We start from the raw sequence: 20000 nt of genomic DNA, 5'->3' as shown, positions 1-20000 counted from the left end.
ACCATGTATCTTGACACTTAATCACTTGCATTAAAGTAATTAAGATAATTTAAATAACGTTCTGTACTAATTGTCATCTGTGGTTTGCTTGATAGGAAAAGAGAGTTACCAGAATTATGCTCAGTGTTGCAGTGGCAGGGATATCTTTTTCTTGGGAGAAAGGAGAGGAATCACTGACATCCCCAGCTGAACGTCTGGTTAGCATTACTGAACGTGCATATTCAACAAATTATTCCCAATAGTCAGATGTTAGTGATGGGTGTTTCCTCCACGTGTGTGTGCAGTGTTTAGGAAATTATTTTATACTGGGCAGAAGTCAGAGAAAAAGGATCAACCCAAACCCATAAATCTTTWGGAGGCACAGCATTTGGGTTTGTTCACTTACCACCTGTGAGGCCAGGCGATGTGCAGAGGTCTTTGCTGATAGTCCAGTCCACTCAAGATATTAGAGAGGTTAAAAGTCAGACATTGCTTATCTTCCCCTTGACAAGGATTTGTACTTTGTGGTGCTTGAGGCTGGACTGGGGCTGYTGCTGGGGAGGGCAGCCCCTCGTGCTGTGTGGTGCAGAGTCCAGGCTGGGGCTCACAAAGTCCAGACTCACCACGAGCATCACTGGTTTTCATTACAGCTCTGCTCTCCTGCTGGCCAGGCAGCCCTTCTGGCTGATAAGCATCTCCATTCCTTTTAACACCAATTACCTTTCCCAAACGGGCAAGCTTATGCTCTGGCATGAACCTGTGAGGGAAAAGAACAACAACAAAAAAAAAAATCTGGATGGTGTTTATGCTGGRTTTCAGTTTCACCTGACAACTAATTAAATAATAGCAAGATAGAAGGTAAAACATGAATTTTTACATCCATCTAAACAACAACATGGATTCAGGAGATGATACACTTTGTATGTACTTTAGTGAATATGGTACCTGTGAAATAAAACAATGCATTCCCTAATGGCACACGCATCAACAGGGAGAATAAAACTATTTTGTCTGCTAAAAGAAAATAATGCAAACACCTCTGGAAGTAAAAGGGTAACTCTGCCAGAAGAATCTTGGAATTTTTGCCAGGACTACATSTAAGGTTGGTAGCAATCCTTTATCCCAGTTGTAGAGGCCATCTTGCTCTTTGCAACTGTCTGAAAGGAGTCTGTAGCCAGGTGGGGATTGGCCTCTTCTCCCAGGGAACAGTGGCAGGACAAGAGGATGTGGCCCCAAACTGTGCCAAGGGAGGTTCAGGTTGGACATCAGGAGGAATTTTTTTCATGAAAGGAGTGTTAAGCATTAGATTGGRCTGCCCAAGGAGGTGGTGAAGATACCACCCCTGAAGGTGATCAATAAATGACTGGAGGTGGCACTCAGTGCCATGGTTTGTTGACAAGGTGGTGACTGGTCAAGGGTTGGATTKGATCATCTCAGAGGTCTTTTCCAACATTAATAATTCCAMAATTTCTACAGTGACCGACTGAAAAAATTAATCACAAATCACAAAGAAACCCCCCACACCTGGCAGGGAAGGATTGAGTTGTTCAGCCATCCACAGGATAAAACAACTGTGGCTTTTCACAGGGGTGAGAAGTGAACTAAGATGGGGAAACTCAAGCAGAGCTGCTCATAAGGTGCCACAGACAATGTCAGACACTGCTGGCTCCTCCAGCTGATATCCATGCTGCAGAAAACCCTTCTCAACAGCAAAAGGCACTTGCACAGCTACATGGAGGCAACACAACTCATATTTTGTAATATATGAAGTTTAACATTTTAARCAGGTCCAGTTTAACTATTTGAATTAAAGCAGTAAAGAATGATGGACCTTCCCCAGGAAACACCTGAGTRAAGCTCCTTCATTTCACCATGACCCTTCTAAATTAACATCCAAGTATGGCTGCCATGGGTTCCTCAGTCTAAGCAGCTGCCTGAACCTCAAGCTAATTTACCCACATATTATTTACTCACATGCCTTTCAGTGTGATTATGGTTCTCCAAGATAAGTGRAGACATTTAAATTTTCCGTTTCCTTTTAATTTCCAAATGTTTACAGACTGTAGCTTGTTCATTAAACCATTTACTAAAGCCAACGCTTGCTCCACTTTATCAACCTCCTCCACAGTTCTTCAGAGTTTTACTCCATCACAGCTCCTTTCTGGGCTGAGAACAAACCACTCCCTTCCCTCTCTGTCAAAACAAATACTTCTGAAAAAGAGAATCATTCTCCTCAYCCTGCAATGGAGCACCTTTAAATGCAAACAGACCCTTTTCCTTCAAAATCACTACAGAAATACAAACACGCACAATGTGAGCTTTACTGCAGTTGTGCTCTTGACTAATCGCTTTGAGGATTTTCCTTCAAACCCTTAAATCTCTTTTCCAAGTCAGTATGCTGTGTAACTATTCCATGTAATGTGTATTCTTTGATTTGGCTTGCTATTCCTTGGCATGTAATTTTTGTTTTATCTACAATAAGCTGCATTTTGAAGCCACTGACTAAATCACCTTTGAGATCTGCCTTTTTTTTTCCCACTGCTCACCATCACTTTTTGGAGTTACTCTGGTGATACAACCAGAMAAAGCTCAGTCACATTAAACATCCTCATCCAAATTCATTACCTGTGTTACAAACGTGCCAGGTTCCCAAATAAACCCGAGTTAAAYCATTCCCATCTCAATGCCTTACCACTCTCAGATTGGCTGAGTTCAGAAGTGCAAATTTGGTAGGGCTGAATTCCACACACAGAATCACAGAATCACAGAACGGTTTGGGTTGGAAGGGACTTTAGGAGCACCTCATTCCAAGTCATGGGCAGGGACACCTCCCACTGTCCCAGGCTGCTCCAAGCCCTGTCCAACCTGGCCTTGGACATTTCCAGAGATGGGGCAGCCACAGCTTCTCTGGGCACCCTGTGCCAGGGCCTCCCCACCMTCACAGGGAAGGAWTTYTTCCCAATATCCCATCTAWCCCTGCCCTCTGTCAGTTGAAGCCATTCMCCCTTGTCCTGTCCCTCCATCCCTTGTCCAARGYTCSTCTCCAGCTCTCCTGGAGCCCCTTCAGGCAATGGAAAGGGCTCTGAGGTCTCCACAGAGTCCTCTTTTCTCCATGCTGAACATTCCCAATTCCCTCAGCCTGGTCACAGACCTAGAACTGGCTGGTGGTGGCCCCTGTGCAGTACAGACACAGCCCCATCAGGGCGTAATTTTCAATATTTGCACGTGGATAAAGGTTAAGGGATTTTCCCTAAACCACCAAGTCTGTGACTGCATTGAAAAGACTGATTTACCAACCCMAATTTAACTAAGRKATTTTGAAAAATCACTGCTGTTAAGACAAATTGCTTGAGGTGTGAGAGGTCAGGCTACCTGGGCAGGCTKTATCCCCTGACTGCCTTTAATCTCTTGGCCAACCACCCACTYACTGCACCATTTCTGTTTCTGAAGAGGTTTCCTCCTTAGTTTTCAACCCTTATAAATCTGATCCATCATTGCAGAATTCCTAATAATATTAGATAAAACTCCACCATTTCTCTCTGGAATACACTCTTTAATATCTTTTATTTAAGACATGTGTGTGCAATCAATTCCAYGGTATTTACTTGTATTACACACACAGTATTCATCATCTTGACAATTTTCAAAAGTTTTAGAACACCATTTCACTTAACAGTTTGAAAAAAAAAATAGAAGAGAAAGAGATTTATTTGATGGTTAACTTTGGAACAAGTTATCTGCATTAACTTCCATTGTTTTGGCATAAAGTAGTTCTGTATATTTTACTAACAACAGTGGAGACATGATAAAAGATTTAGGCAGAGAGCCATAAACAGCTCTTGCTGCAATCCATGGTGTTTGTGGAAAGGCATTAATTTTTGGATTTTGATTGGAGGATGTCTCTGTGCTCAGCCACTTGGATTTTGCTAAATACAACCACGAATAAAACCTTGTACCTGAATAGAACAATTTCAACGGCGGGAAGGCCGCTGTAAATCATGTGTAGTATAAACTTGTCCACACGATTGGAATGATATAATGGATATTGGAGTCCCTAACCACCAGCTAATGTTCTTTATGACACTTAAATAAATGACCTGAAAATAAACTAATAACAACACAAAGTCATCTAAACCTGTTCATGTGCATTTCCCAGAAGCATGCTGGAAAAAGACAATGTCTAGTTAGTGCATTTTTTGTGTTTACATTTTCTCCAGAACATTTTTGCTCCTCCAGACTCACAATAATTCTTTTCTGCCACCTTATAGAGGCATCTATCCACCCAGTACCTGCCCAGATCTTGGTCATTKAAAAACACCTAGAGAGCTACCACAGCAGAGAAGTGGGATTTAGTTCTTGAGAAGTACACACCATTTTTCTCAACCTTAGCTACAAAACACAGCAAAAATGCCACAACATTCTATTTTTAATATGGGAGAAGCATTTTATTATTATTATTAACTTGCGGTAGTGAACTCTTGCTCATGTGAAACTTTCCAGAAAAAGAATTATCATCAAAACTTACAAATATTAACACTTTCAACGGATTCCACAAGGTACTGTCCCTTATATTTAAAAAAAAAACATGGAAACTTTTATGCATAACTCATATATATTTAAACATTGAAAGTTCAGAACAAAGAGTGAGGACTTAGATATCTAATTTTAGTATCACAACTTGTTTCCAAATTTCTTTTATTTATTAGRATTTTTGAGGCTCTCCAACACATTGAACAGTCAATCTTAAAACTTCATGAAGACTCTACAAAGAGTAAGCCTTGAAAACTTTCCCTTTTTGCATACTGGGTCTAGATGTTTAGTTAAAAAGATGGGTTAAATATTAAACTAAGTTCMTATGTAATAAAAATTCAATATTCCTAAAATTCAGAGTTTCAATCTAAATATTTGCTACTGCAACAGATATTTTTTAACTCACAATCTATATAKTATACATTTTCTTTTCATTTATGCTATGAAACCCTGCTCTGAGGAAATCCATGTACTTTTCCTTAAAGCAGACACGTTTTTCCGACACGCGTTTCTTTTTTGCAATATGTGGCCATGTTCCATCCTATGTGTTTATTCACAGCACTTTATTTGCCCTAATGAAAAAAAAAAAAATAGGAATTGGATTCTTTCCTATGACATCAAGAGTCATTTTGTGTGTCATTTTATTAAAAACAACAACAAAAAAAGGGAAGGGCCATGGTGTCACTGATCAATGGAGAGAAACCACATTAGAGCAGAGTACTGCTTTAGGTCAGACCAAATTCTACAAYAGTTTTGGGAGATTGTAAGGATGGATGAAATAAATAAATTTTAAAAGTTAATTAATAAACACTGGCCCTTCTCTAAATGTAGTTACATTTGGGTGCAAAGTTAGAGTTCTGAAAGAGCAATGGATTTTTAATTTATTAATTATTTTTAATACTGCCATAAAAAAAGTTTAAAAACAATAGAACTATGGAATGKTTCGGGYTGGAAGGGATTTTAAGGATCATCCCATTCCAAGCCTCCTGCCATGGACAGGAACACCTTCCACTAGACCAGGCTGCTCCAAGGCATGCTCCCATATTACTGACCAAGTGCTGTACAAATACCAAGTTTATGTTTTCCAAAACTCAAGAATTTTGGTGATTCTATTCTAAGAAATAATGAAAAAAAGAAATATGAAAGCAGATTTTGGGGCGCCAAACTGGAACAGACAGCAACTCGATTAATATATACTTGATTTATTCATATATAAAATCACATATTTATATTTTTATCTTTAATGTTATGAATCAGCTGATAAYAGTAAAATTATTGCTGTTTATATTTAGCCACTTCTCAAAAGATTGCAAGAAATGACAAAATTGGGAGAGTAGAATAATTTCTTCTTAATAGTAATWTTTTTCTCATTTMTTTTCTCTGCAACTACTATCACAYTTTGATCTACAGTAAAGAAAAAGGTGTTGCTAAATGTGGTCAGGTGTCCCAAAGCTGTACTACAGTTCAGACCTAAAAGCTTTGAAAGAAGATTCCCAATATTGAGGGAATTTTATATTAGGGTTTATTGAAGTTGTCACATACTTTCGGGGATCTAATTTCACTTTCTGATCTTCAGCAGTGGCTGTAATTCTTCATTCAGARGAGGGAAGAGATTACTTGTCAGCAGTAATCTCTAACACAGATAATGCCATATAAATATTAGGGGCTTATAAGCATGGACAAGGATTAGGAGCAAAGAGAGAGAACAGAAAGAAAACTGAACAGAGCCAAGATTAAGCACTGGGAAGGGCATGGCAAAAGAAAATCCAAGGTCTGTGGCTCAGCTTGTCTTCCCACAGCAAAATGTGTCTTTTCCTGGGTACAATAAGTATGGCTTACACTGATTTCCCTGCTCACAAACTGCAAGATGTAGAAATACGAAATATTATTTGAGGTGTGATCATTATCTTCTGTTTTCCATGACAGAGGAGGAACTCAGGGAGCCCCTGGGRCTGGAAGGCCCTACCTTGAACTGCACAGGTTGCTCAAGAGCCTCATCTGGTCAGGTTTTAATTCTTACCAAAGGTCAAGAGTTGAGTTTTCACATGCACWCGTTAAATAACAACAGCATGGGGGAGAGCTAAAGCTAAAGGAGATCTTCCTTTCTGGCCAGAGAGAAGAATTGCTGCATAACCTAAACAGATAAACCAGGGGAGAGACATCACAAGGTCTGACCTGGTCCTGACAACAAGGCCAGGATCCAAAGATTCTCCTGGACAGGAAAGGCTGGATCCAGATCAACCATGGACAGTTGTCTTGGACTCAACCTGGTCCATCTGAGTGAGGAAGGAAGAGGAGAAAAGCAAGAGAGATTCCAATAGTAAAGAGAGAAGAAGGTCAACAGGTTGGAGGCCTTTTCTCAAACCGTGACTTCCATCTGGTTTTCCAAATAATTTCTGAGCAAAAACCCTCAATATCCAGCATCCATACTGGATAGTGTCAAAAATCCCCACTTAAAAAATGTTTACACTTTTCTTTCTATTTAATTCAACAATGCTCCTATTTTTTTATGCTCTAAGATGTCATATCTGTAGGTCAGTCTCAGGAAGATGCTCAAATTGATCTCTTGACTTTCCCCTCATTATTACATTTGAATTTCCAGCATTACAATCCCTGCCCCAGGTGCACTGTRAAGCCCATACACCAGAGGACCAGGATTTTAACAAAATTGTTCTTCAACTCTCATTGACAGAATCACAGAATGGGTTGGAAGGGACCTCTAAGACAAATTCCAAATCCCTGTCATGGGCAGAGACCCCTTCCACTATCCCAGGCTGCTCCAGCCTGGCCTTGGACACTTCCAGGGATGGGGAACCCACAGCTTCTTTGGGAAACCTGTGCTAGCATGCCAAAAATTATTCCCCAAAATCCATGCAAAAGTACTACCTTCCAAAACACCAGCCTGCACTGAAACAGGCAAAGTAAAAGCAAAGTTCTCTTTGACATTAAATTTGACCCTAAATACATTATTTCTGAGTTCATGTCTTCAATTCCCTGAAATCCTTTCACACTAAATACAAAAATCTGTGCAGTTATAATTTCTATGCCCATCATTCTCCACAAATGAAATGATGATAATTTAAGAACTCCTCAGAAAGATGATAATGAACTAAAATACATATTTTATAGTGCAGGTGAAAATAACTTATGTGTTTTTTTGTGCAAGATATGAATACATGGATTAATTCATAGTTCAGAAAAAAAAGTAATTTTCTCTATAATTAAACACTATGACCAYGTAGATCTGCTGCACCAACACCACAAAGTAACTTTTGGAGTCCTTAAGAGTCTTCTGGATAATAAGTGCCAGAAATTTAGAAAYTGTTAACTTAAGTTCTGCTTCTGCGGAAGTTCAAAAGATTGAATTGAACTATGGGGAAAAAAAGTTAGGCTTCTAAGAATTGCATGGTTTTTCAGGTTCTTTAGGATTCTAAAGGATCAGTCATGTTCATCAGTGTTTCCTTAAACAGAAAAAAAAAAAACAGCTCAGGTCTTAAGCGATTATTTAGAAAATGCAAATTTCACATTAAGTTCTACACACTCTCCTCTTGCTAAACACAACTGGAAATGGGTGCTTGAAAGCTGATATCACACCTGTAATTTTTTTTTTTTTAATTAAACTAAAACCAGGATCCTATAACATATAATTTCCTGTTTTGTGGAACTACTTCTAATCAGGATATAYGGGAAGAATGTCCCCTTTAACCAGGCTGCTTTGCAACATACGCAATGCAGAAGGGAGTGCTATCATAACACTTCAATAGTTAAGTGACTTTATGAGAAAAATACTTCCAAATGTTTCCTAAAACCTTCCAAACCGCACCAAAGAACATTATCGTAATATTATGTTTCCCCATGGCCTCCAATATTTAAGCTTGCTATTCTCGAAACGATACTTGGATGAAAAATATAAGTTTATGTAATGTATAAATTGTTCCTAGAAGTAAAGTTGCCTTTAAAATGACTCTGTATAGATGTCAGATATTTTACATCTTCAATAGCCTTTCTGTATTAATTGGAGAAATGGCCTGCTGGTGCTTTGGGCAGCAYGGGAATAATCTGTATTTCAGAACTGAGCACTCACCCTGTGATCTTATTCTGAGCAAACACTGAAAACAATAACTGTCCTAACCGATTACATATCATGTTACCCTTAATAGATATCCATATTTCTTGCACAGTATACATAATCCATATAAACTGTGCACCATATATCAATACCATATTCCAGAGAATCCACCATCAAAGAGTTCGTTTATAGTAGGTTTTCATTTGACTYGGGGTTGTAACGTTCTGTGCAATCATAAGCAAACCATTTCAGGGATTTTGCCAGCAAGCTGCTTTTTGGCAGATTATTGGCAGTACATATTGGCAGCAAACTAGTGCAACTAAGCCCTTCTTATAACTTACAGGTAAATAATGATTTTAATAAATTTATGTAAAATGTTCCACTTGCTTGCATCTGGTTTTGATAATTCGCTCGCCTGCGCAAATGCAAACTTCTGTGAGCTTCTCAGGAAAGCACACACTTCACCTGAATTATTTAAGGTTTTCTCAGGYACCCCAAGAAATAAATAAGCAATGAAGCCTGCTTCTACATGAAGTCTTAACTGAAAAAAGCTAGGGAAATTAATTAAAAATAATCATTGTATGCACACCAAAATTTAAACCACACTTTGCCAATAATACAATATTCAAATAGTAAGAAAAATGCTTTTTCTTTGCCTGTTGTGGAGCTATGCTAGCAACAGAGCATTCAAATTGGATGGTCCAGTCAACTGGCTCTGGCCCTCAGGACCACATAAGGCAGACTTTGACCTCCATTTGAAAATGTGTTACTATATTAATTTGCATTTTGCTTCTGCACTACAACTGAAGTTTAAATGTGCAGAACTGATATCTCAACTAGGTAGCACAGACTAGAGGAAATCCTAAATTTTAATCCCAGCTTTGACAGTAGATCAGCACCTCACTCACTGTTCAAACACCAGAAGTCTCTCCCCACTCTTGCCCTAAAAGGTTAAAGATTTTGTCAAAAAGCTCTAAAAATATTAAGACTACTAGTAGCAGTGTAGTAGGGGGGAAAAAAACCCTCAAAMCCCTTGGACTCCCTTTTTCTATTATAAATCAGGATGACAGCGATGATGATCTATGATCCCTGATCATCTGCCTTTCAGCATCTGGGTGCCAGAAGAACCTCTGGGAAAACAGTCCCTGGAAATGCTAAAGAACACTGATGGCCCATCACTGATCTACCTGTGATACTGAAAACTGTCCATGCCCACTCTGTTCATGGATACATTTCCAAGTTATATTAAATAAGTGCTTTGAATAGGGCCTGTAATGAACAGGGAACAATTAATTAAGCATCAGATTTTACTTGTGCCCAATCCAGCCTAGAACTTGCTTGCTGTTTTGAAACATTTATTCATTCCTGGATTCGTCCATTTAGGATTTTGTAAGGCTTGACAATGTGGTTAAAAAGTCCTCAACAATTTCTTGTTGAGATCTATTGGACACGCTGCTACAACTTGATGTTGCTATAGTGGACTTGCTTTTAATTTGATCTGTTTCAAGGATTCAGTATCCTTCCAGCACGTTGGAAACCTAAGGGCATATATTTGTATTGTTTAAAGGCAGGAAACTCTGTGAACTGAAATGAGAACATATCCCTTTTGCCTTTGTGGACTTTTGTTATTTTCTTTTCCTTTTGGGGTTTTTGGAAACAAAACCAGTGAAAGCTGAAAGTTTGAACAATAGAAAATTACTTTCAAGGGGGGGAAAAAAAAGTAAAATACCAAGTATACTTTTATAACTTTATTCATACACTTTGTATATATGTAAATTGCACTTATCCAAGCATCAGAAAATACCATTCACAGCAGGGCCTTATATTGCAGCAGGATCATACTGGTTTTGTCATAAAAGACTGTGGACTTTGCTGTTTTATTCCTTTACTACCTTGTATTAACTTGTACCCCACTGACTTCATGACAGAGCTGACTTGTTTCATGCTAACCACAGAACCAGGGCAATCACATTCCTATTGTAAGGAGGAAAACTACCAATCTTTGTAGCTTTTTAGCTCCTTTGCCAAAGAGTCCCACAATCTTCCTTTAATTGATGCAAAAAAGTAACTCCGAGTTCTGGGATAGGAAATGAGGACTGGTGTGAGATGAACAGGGATGTATAACCTGCTAAAATGAAGAGCTGGGAAAATACTGCCTTTAAGATAACAACAGCAGCAAACTTTCCTACATTAGTGATGCACTGCTTAGGGAAGGACTGGAGGCAGTGGCTGCAGCAGCACAGAGACCTGATCCCAGCAGGACACCTCAACCCTAGAGCACAAACACATCCACGCTGCTTCTGCTGCTCAAACCAGCTYGGGATCTTTATTGCACACAATGAATTACACTGCACTGCTTTGTAAGAAGAGGGTTATATGTTATAGCTGTGGTTATGGCTCTCTGGAATATTCCTGCCTTGTGACAGAGAGCCAACTAAGTCTGGAAAAAAAACTTGCTGGAGGACAGCTCGTGTGCCACAGCCTCAAGTGCTGCCATTTCAGCAAGAGCCTGAACACTTTCCCAGCAGTGTTCCTYATGAGCTGACTGCTTCTATCACACCAGCTTAGCAGTTAAATATAAATTACAGAGGGATGCAAAGCTTGAGAGAGACATTTGACACCCAAGACTCTGCTTGGCCACTGGATCTCTCCTAGCTAGTGTTTCCTCACTTGCTAATCCCTCTTCCTGGGCAGCAGCAATTAYGACACTGGTGAACTGCAGGACTTGGGTTTATTTGCTGTCATTTGGCACYGTGCTTTGTGCCCAGCTTTTCTACTCCAGGAGGTTACAACAACCAATGCAGGGATCACAATGAGACACAATCAGTCATCAGAATAAACAGCTCAGCTTCTTCAGTGGAGTCAAAGAGAAGAATGAATCTTACTAAGAGATTTGAAAGAGCATGAGGAAGTGGCTTTACTGTAAGTGTTTGCAATAACGATTTCCAAAAGAAAGTTCCTGACCATCAGCGCTGGGGAATAAAGAGCTCAAGGGTGCTCATGTTCATCCATGGGCTCTGGGGAACTAAAGGGATCCACAACTACCAGGTGTAACCCTTCTGTGCTCTTCCCTGCACAGGTGGGCGATGAAGAAAAAGGCTTGGCTACCACCCAGACATCAGAGCTTCCATCGTCTCCCTGATGGAAAAAGCAGATCCTAAACCTAGCACCTGAAAACCACCAATTACCCCAACTGTTCTTCCCCCTCAAACATTCTCTCTTGTTCAGCCTACACTAATTCAASAGTTTTGCCCAAGTGCTCCAAGAATAACTGACTTTATACTTTGAAACATCACAGCACGCAGATGTTTAAATCATACACTCAACATGCATGTGCACAACCAACCAGAAGCCAACAGTTTACAGGTCCTGTATACCTTCCTTTAAATTCTTCTGAAAGTGTAGTTAAAGATTCCTAGGGCATAAATGACGACTAAGTTCATGAACTGCCCAGAAAATTGGCTGTGACACCATTTATTAAAAGTTATGATAAACTAGAAGGTCCAGCCAAAAGGAGCAGAGGCRCTGTTTGCTAGGCTGTAGCTGCAGACAGAATTTTTGGTGCTGAGATCAAAAGAACAAGGTGTTCATATAAATGGCATTTTATTTTGATCCTATTATTCTATATGAGYTCGAGGGGAGATCAAAGGAAAAAGCACCCAGGTTTCACTATTAACACTTAACACAACTCCAGTTGGAAAATCCTTTCCAGATTGTTAGTGCAATTTAAAGCCCGGCACATTTTTAGGTTAATACACCTGAAGGCACGGGTTTAATTCCTTGACCACCTTTTCCATTGTGGAAAATTGCTTCTGTTACATATAATGCCAGTTATTTCCATTTTTTATGGCAGCAAAGACACCCTAGCTCGGGGGAATGCCCTGGTCTGGGTTGTTGCCTCTGTCCTGGAGAGCCAGGCTGCCCTGAAGTGGTGACAATATATTACAGACTGGGCACGACAGTCAGGAAATTCAACACCATTGGAGTGAAGTACTAAAGTGTGGTTCAGCCCCTGCCAAAGCATACCAGCTTCCACTCAGAATGTAAACAAACCTAATGGGCCTTTCAAATATCTAAAAGTTCCTCCTGATAGCTGGCAAGAATTAATGTGCTTTAATACGTTGCATTGCTTATTATGACATTATCCAGGACTACTACTATTAATTAATGGTTCTATTGCTGCTCTCAGCAACCAGCGGTGTTGCATAAAGAAAAAATAAWAACATATTGTATTTCCTACAAAGCTGAAGTATGCTAACAAATTTTAATATTCATGCTTTCTTTGAATGGAAGCTTCTTGTGGATGATTCAGTAACTTAGGGCAGATATTTCAGCATTCATTTCAAGTGAATTTCTTTCATTGCTTTCCAAGACTGCAGAGATCTGCTAATACACAGGTATCACTTATCAGACTAACTCTGGAAAAATGAGCAATCAGGGGGAAAAAAAAACAGTGCATACATCCTTCCCCGCCTTGCCACTCCCTCCTCACTTACTATTAAAGTGCTTGTGTTAAAGTCATTCAAAAGTTTATTTTAAATGCCAAAAAGTGGGCGCTGATCCCAAAGGAACTGGCTCAGCTAYGGCCCACCATCTTGAACATATTCATTTTATCAAATCTGTTGCAAGGAGGGGGTTTGGGGGTGGTTGTTTGGGGGCTGAAATTTATTTTGACCTAATAACAGTAGATTGTCAGAGGCGAGGAGGTGGAAATTACTTTGGGAACTTGCACTGCCAATGCTAAATACCCACAGGTGAGCTGGGGCCTGGAGTGAACACGACAATTATGGGTTAAATGAGATAAAAACTRTGTCTGATGCACAGTCAGAACATGTTCCTGTTACACACAGCAGCCAGCTGGCTATAAATCCAAGAAGTAAGCTGGAAAGCTTTAGAGTTTAAATGGATGAATACAGATATAAAGGGAAGAACAGTGGTTTGTCGCCATATGAATGGCTTTTAACTGAAAAGAGTGGATTGCTTTCACGAGGGTTTGCCAAGAGAGCAACCTTGTTGAGATGAGGAAAAGAACAAGTATGATGATTGGGACATTCCACATATTTATCTTTTCTGTTTTGTTTTGAGGCAGAGAAGTCTGATTCAGCGTGCCTGGACAATTATACCGTGGCTTTACATACAGGTGTTCCAGTGAATAGGGACACAAGTTCCTTAACAATACCTCTGCAGCTGATGATCCACAAACAGGATTAGTCTATTAATTCATTCCAGATTCAAAYCACATGAGCTGAGCTGAGAGAAGCCATGGACTATTTTTCTTTTCACATTTCCAGCTCCAAGGAATGTAGGCCACAGCCTTCTCTGCTCAATACRTATGCATCATTGAACTATGGTCAGCAACCCTACCTGTCACAGATCCTTCCTGGCTGGCACAGAGGATAAGAGGGGCTTTTCTGAGATCTTCCTRTTTTTTTATTAAACAAAGCTGACTAGCAGAACCTTCTGGCTTATAGAGCCAATAAATSCCCTAGTAAGTTTTCACAAATGGATGAATCTGACTGACTTGGGGTTGCCCTGTGCAGGACCAGGAGTTGGACTTCAATGACCCTTGAGGGTYCTTTCCTACTCAGGATATTTTTCTGTGACTCTCTAGAAGTCTAATTACCCCACTTGAACATTTTGGGATCTCAGCAAGATAATCTCTTGTTCTTTCTCCACCTAAGGCAGATGCAATTTCCTTATGAATCCAAACAGAGTTCTGGCTCTTACTAACTCAAGTATGAGCTGAATTTTAAAAGCATGAAGCAACCTCATACTGATAATCTCTGTTCATATTCATTTATATGTTATATAAATTACATAGGTATATATATATATTTTTAAAATATGCCTTTACAAAACTTTTTTTGATGCTTAGAAGTGGCTGTAAGCTGCTGGGTTTGATGTACTCACTGTTGACAGAGTCAGATGCAAACTGTAGGAAGACTGATAACGGCTTTGCTCCCCAAAACCTTTCTCCTGTGTCTCTGAACCGACTGAATGGGAACTGAGAGGGAAAAGAACAAAGATTTGCTGTTCTTTACAGTCACGCAACGAAAGTGTAGGTTAAGCACAGGAAGTATTTGCAGATTCCAGATATTCTGTGGACCTTTGTTGCTTTTCCTTGCATTCAGATCTAAACTAAGCCCCTGCACAGAGCTGGACTTTCATGTTCTGAGGTCTTTCACTAACAGAAAACCCAACCCACAGTGACACTGAGGGCAAAGTGGACTCAATAACTTCAGCTCTATGTTGGCATTTATTCATGYTAATGCATTAAAGAAAAAAATGCTTCACCAAGAAAGAAGGCTTAAAATTACACAAAATATATACTAATGTAACACGCCTACAGACTTGGAAGATATATTTATATCTTTCAGAAGAAGTTTGGATGGACATTTTGATGTTTCACATCAAATATAACAACACTATGTGATCTTTAAGCCTCAGGGGTATGAAAATATTAAGTGTTTCTTTTTTGTTCTGATACCAAACATGCCTACACCTCCAACTGATTCAAGTCACCACTAATAACCCCCGGGATATTTTTAGGAGGTCCTTCAAACACAAGGGCAGTATTTTCACTACAATTTTGAACAAGCAGTAAATTGTGTTTGGTTCTTTAGCTTCAGTCAAGCATCAATTTTGGATTATTTGTCTGAAGTCAGAAATCTTAAAATATGCTTCTATTTTTTAATAGAACCGATTTCTGGGGGAAAAAAAATCTTCTCCACAATTTGAGTGCAATCAGCTCTTCTAAGATAACTAGCTCTGATTTCAAGGTAAGTTTAATGATTTTAAGGAGGGCTGTATGATTAATCTAAGAGGTGCCCCCACCAATATTTTCACATGAATAAGCCTAAAGAACATTRCTGTACTTTCATTATGCTGCTGTATCACCTTTGATTCTCACAATCTTGTTTGCACTAATATTCTGCATTTTGCAGGAAAAGGGCAACTCAAACTTGTCAATCAGTGAGATCTGGCATTGAAWATAGTTCTGAATGTGAATGGGAAAATATCTGGCTGTCAGATATTCTGAAGAATTTTATGCCAAAATAGCATTAGGGAATTTCCAGCTCACAGAAGAGCATTCAGCTAATTCTTGATGGATCATCTACACCTTTGGGTGCTTTCTGGAAACACATTCCTCCTTTTCCTTTATTGTCCTTTGTGAAGAAACAGGAAGATAGAACTCTCACCAGAAAACAAGAAAAACATTAAYCTCTAAGTCACTCTGATTTTGGAAAACAGTGAGATCACTGGAAATCTTAGCTACTGCATATGAATTAGAGGAGAATAATGGGACTGAGGAAAAAGTCATGGACTATGTTCATCAATATGTGCCTTTTATGTAAACTAGATTGTTAATTGAAAACCCATTTTCAGAGTCTCTTAAGAGGCAATCACCTTAAAATTAATCAAAGTCCTGTTTTGTTGTTGCCTTTTTTAACAGGGTTTGTGCTCCTGTGGATGCTCAGAGGTTGAAGCCAGAGGCTTTGGGGTTTGTGTCAGAGCCCATTTTTCTGGGGCTCAGTCTGGAGAAAGGAGGCTCAGGGGGACCTTCTCATTCTCCACAACTCCCTGACAGGAGGGGGCAGCCAGGTGGGGCTCAGGCTCTGTTCCCAAGTGGAAAGTGAAAGGATGAGAGGAAATGACCTCAGCTTGTGTCAAGGGAGGTTTRGGTTGGATATTTGGGAAAATTTCTTCACTTTCAGTGACTATTCACTCACCAGTGACTGCAGTAGGTCACAGTCCCCAAAACAATAGAATTTCAGCTCCCTTTTCTGTCTGATCATGACCATGTCCTTATCTTTCAATCATTTCTTTTCTCATTTACCCATGACTTTCCCTTTTTGCCATCTCTACCAAAGCACACTCTGTGAGGCACATGAAACAAAGTCTTCATGATCAATTTTGGGTGGATTTTTTTTTTTAATTTACCTCTTCTTAAAATATTCCTTAACTTACTTCTTCAGTACCTAGCAATGACTCATTAAAAGAATAACCTTAAAAGAAGTAACACAGTGATAGATATCAAAGGTGAAAATTTGCCATTATTTTGCACTCGAACAGCCTGAACACATCTTCAAACAGCATAGAGAGGAAAGGGCTATATTTGTCTACAGATGAATTTTCTTAACATTTTTTTCTTCAATTTACTTCAGCAAGAATGACCAGCTTAAATTTTTCAGTGTCTTCAAGGACCTTATTTCATGAATTTGTATAAAAGGCAGAAAAGTATATATAAATGTTTTAAAAGCAGCCAGGAGTTTTTGTGGTAACAGTGCCATTAGATTTAAAATACCAAACACTCAAATTACTTCTGACACATTTGATCTGAGTCACTTTTGAATTTGCACCTACAAACAATAAAAAATACTGGTTCTGAAGGAGACTGATTATTTCCTTTGCAATATTTCACCACAGAGAAGTTATTCTCTCTTTCCCCAGATCTGACAGCCATTCAAATGTCYTGGGTTTGTTGCACACTAAACCAGAAATATGATCTCTACTTGGAAACTCCCCTCAGAAATAGTTCATTCTGTCAATTCTCAGTAACTGCCTTCAATAACAAGCGTGACTATTGAACTCTGAAAGTATCAATGTTCAGTCATCTTCCTGAACTTACACATCGCAGCTGCAGGGAATAAAGATGCTGAAAGACCGYGGTCTCTCCCCATCGTCTGGATGTTTATCATAACCCTTTGTGATATTTAACTGGCACTGCTTTCTCCTCCTTCATTTCCAAAGGAATGAATCACAGGCTCAGTTCTTCCAGGAACCAGCCACTTGAGCTATTCTCTGCACTTCCTTCAGCTCTTCCTCGACTGCAGCCAGCCCTTTGATTGACCCCACCTTTAATGAATGTTCAGCTGGAGAGACTCAGCTAAAATGTGTAYTAAACCTCCTGGGAATGACTAACCAACACCTAAACCCCAGATTTATGCCAGAGAACTTCCCAGAGCCTCCCCCAGCCATTGGGATTTGTTCAGTGGCTGGACCGAAGAAGAGTCACTGTGGGAAGTCAGGTTTATTCATTTTCTTATTCAATAATAGTACAACATGCTGTCTGTAGACTGCTCTGAGTTATAAACAGGATGTTAGTCACAGACTAATGCAAAATTAGAGGGTATAGTCTACATCAGGTACYCTGAATTGAAATTGACTGTTAATTTTAAGCTACAACTTGCAAAAAACTAGATAAGCAAGTCACTAGTTCACTAAAAAAAGCCTTGAGTTTCTTAATGATGAATTTATACTCAGATGCTAAGAGTGAAAAGTGTAAGAATTCACTTCCTGAGTTAACTTCATCAAGGAAAAAAAAGAAAAAAACACAAGGGAAAATGGAAATTCAGCATTTGGGAGTCAACAGGAATACAGAATTTTCTGAATCTGTGGGAAGGGCTGAAGCTACATCCAAGGAAAATGCAACAAATCAAAGAACCCCCAAAGAATACAAAGAAGCTTCAAAACAGAAAACCACCTTGGAGTATTTTCCTGGAATTTCCAAACCACGTTTGATCTCAATAATCTTACAGGGCTTTTCCAWGCTAAATGATTCTCTGATTCCCCCATTCAAGCTGTGACATCAGTGTGAAGTGGCTTCAGAGTCACCACTAAGGGCCCAGAGATGCAGGAAGCCTCCCTGTCCCTCCACTCCAGTCCCAAATTATCACCTACTGCTATTTCCAGCAGTCCCAAAAAGGTGATTATCTTGCCATTTTGCCAAATGCCAAGAACCGTGGTACCTGATCTGTTTCTGTGGCTTCCTGATCCTACTGCAGCACAACCAAYAGCAACAGTAAAATACATTTTTTACAGAGCAACACAAAAAATCCATTTTTTTCCTAATAAAAGGCTTCTTTTAGGTATAAYGAGTACAAAGAGTAATAGGTACTATTTTTAATATTCTGGGAAAGTAGACCTTAACTCAAAATAGTCCCAGAATTGTTTGCTATTAGCTATCCATTACAATTCAGAAGCTGTGGCTAACATGGAAATTTGGTACTTTTATCCTGAGTTTTTAATTATACTAAACAGTTTAAGTACCTTTAGACAGGAAGTAATACAGARTTATTTGTAGATTCAGCAATGGAACCAGCAAGCCAATGCTCTTCCATTTCTGAAGTTCCCTAGTTATCCTAAAATAATAAAAATTCACCAAGACAGCAGCAAGAAAGCAAGTGGACACTTCTCCACAGCGTCTCAACAATAAACAGCAGAATTGTGATCCTCCACCGGAATGTTCCAAACCTAAATTGAATGGCAGCATGATTGCTGTGGTTCCAGTTATGTTAATTAGGCTGGATTCATGGTTCATTGAGGCTGCAATTATGCTGCAAAGAAATGCTGCAAGCATCCCATCCTCCTGCAGTCTGCTGAGTGTGCTCCCATTCCTCTTGGGGCAAAAAAAGACTTTCTGAAGGGATTATACACTGGAGTCACATTTGCACTTAGACCACAYGCTTGGTGAAGATGCAATTAGATGACCATGTTTTGCAACTTCCTTCTTTTTCAGATTTAATAGGAAAAATAGCTTTCCAAGTTCCTTGGCCATTTTTTAAGCATGCTTTACTTTGCCAATTTGCATACTAAGCATACAAATTATAAGCCTTATTAGCCCCATTTCAACCGTAGGGTAAGTAAAGAAGGGGAAGGGTTTTGCCCAAAGTTATGCAGCTCTTCAGTGGAAAGAGAACAGAAGCAGCTCCCATCTTAAGGTTAATGGTTGGACTCGATGACCTTGGAAGGCTTTCCCAAAATGAATATTTCTATAATTCTTTTAATGACATTTTCTGACTTACTGCTATGGATAGGACCCGCCCCCCACACCCAAAATGCAAAACCTGCTGGAAAAGTTATTTAAAAAGGAGAGACAAATGGGCATTATAGTCACAAACAACTGAGAGAAGACACAGAATGACCCAAATTTATTGGCCTGCAATGAAAAAGAAATAGTCCAACATGGTAGCAGCTCCTTCCCTGAAGAGGAARTGTGTGCTGGCCCTAATACACAAGTTTTCAACTATCTATTTTTTWCTGGGTTGAAGCAGTGACAGAGGGAGATAATTTTTCAAGCTAATAACCAGTATGGGATTTTTTAAGAATAGAACTACTTTTAAAACCAGCTTCTTCAGAGAAACACATTTTCCAATGCTTTTCTTCTCAAAGAAGGATGATGTGGGATCAGGTGTCTAAATTGAACTCCAAAGAACCAAGTATCCTCCSAGCCTAATTTCCAGCATCACAACGGACTTAAGTGCTTAGAAGTTCAAGTCTCATTAAAAMCCAATGGTGCTTAAGCCCTTAATTTTTTTGCTTTAAATTTAACCAGATCTTAAAAAAAAAATTCGATACCAGCCACTTCAAAGCTGGCTCCTCAAACTCAGGGATGATTGAGTTTCCATAATACAATTATGGT

The 20000-nt window shown here is 39.3% G+C and overlaps 1 protein-coding gene across 7 annotated transcripts in view; it reads right to left on the bottom strand.

Moving 5' to 3' along the window:
- The window catches only part of GTDC1 (glycosyltransferase like domain containing 1), a 161187-nt gene that overhangs the window by 34407 nt on the left and 106780 nt on the right, over positions 1–20000 (bottom strand). For 6 of the 7 annotated variants that reach the window (XM_057372235.1, XM_057372234.1, XM_057372239.1 and 3 more), the window contains one exon: positions 386–736. In XM_057372235.1, coding sequence (XP_057228218.1) covers positions 386–736 — 351 coding nt within the window. Of the gene's footprint in view, positions 1–381; positions 737–20000 lie in introns of those variants that run through there. The other variant, XM_057372240.1, reaches the window with a different exon arrangement.

The sequence above is a fragment of the Malurus melanocephalus genome, unplaced genomic scaffold, assembly GCF_030028575.1.
Source record: "Malurus melanocephalus ecotype Western Australia unplaced genomic scaffold, MMel_1.1 scaffold_167, whole genome shotgun sequence".
Lineage (NCBI taxonomy): Eukaryota > Metazoa > Chordata > Aves > Passeriformes > Maluridae > Malurus > Malurus melanocephalus.
This window is presented reverse-complemented; position numbering and strand designations above follow the sequence as displayed.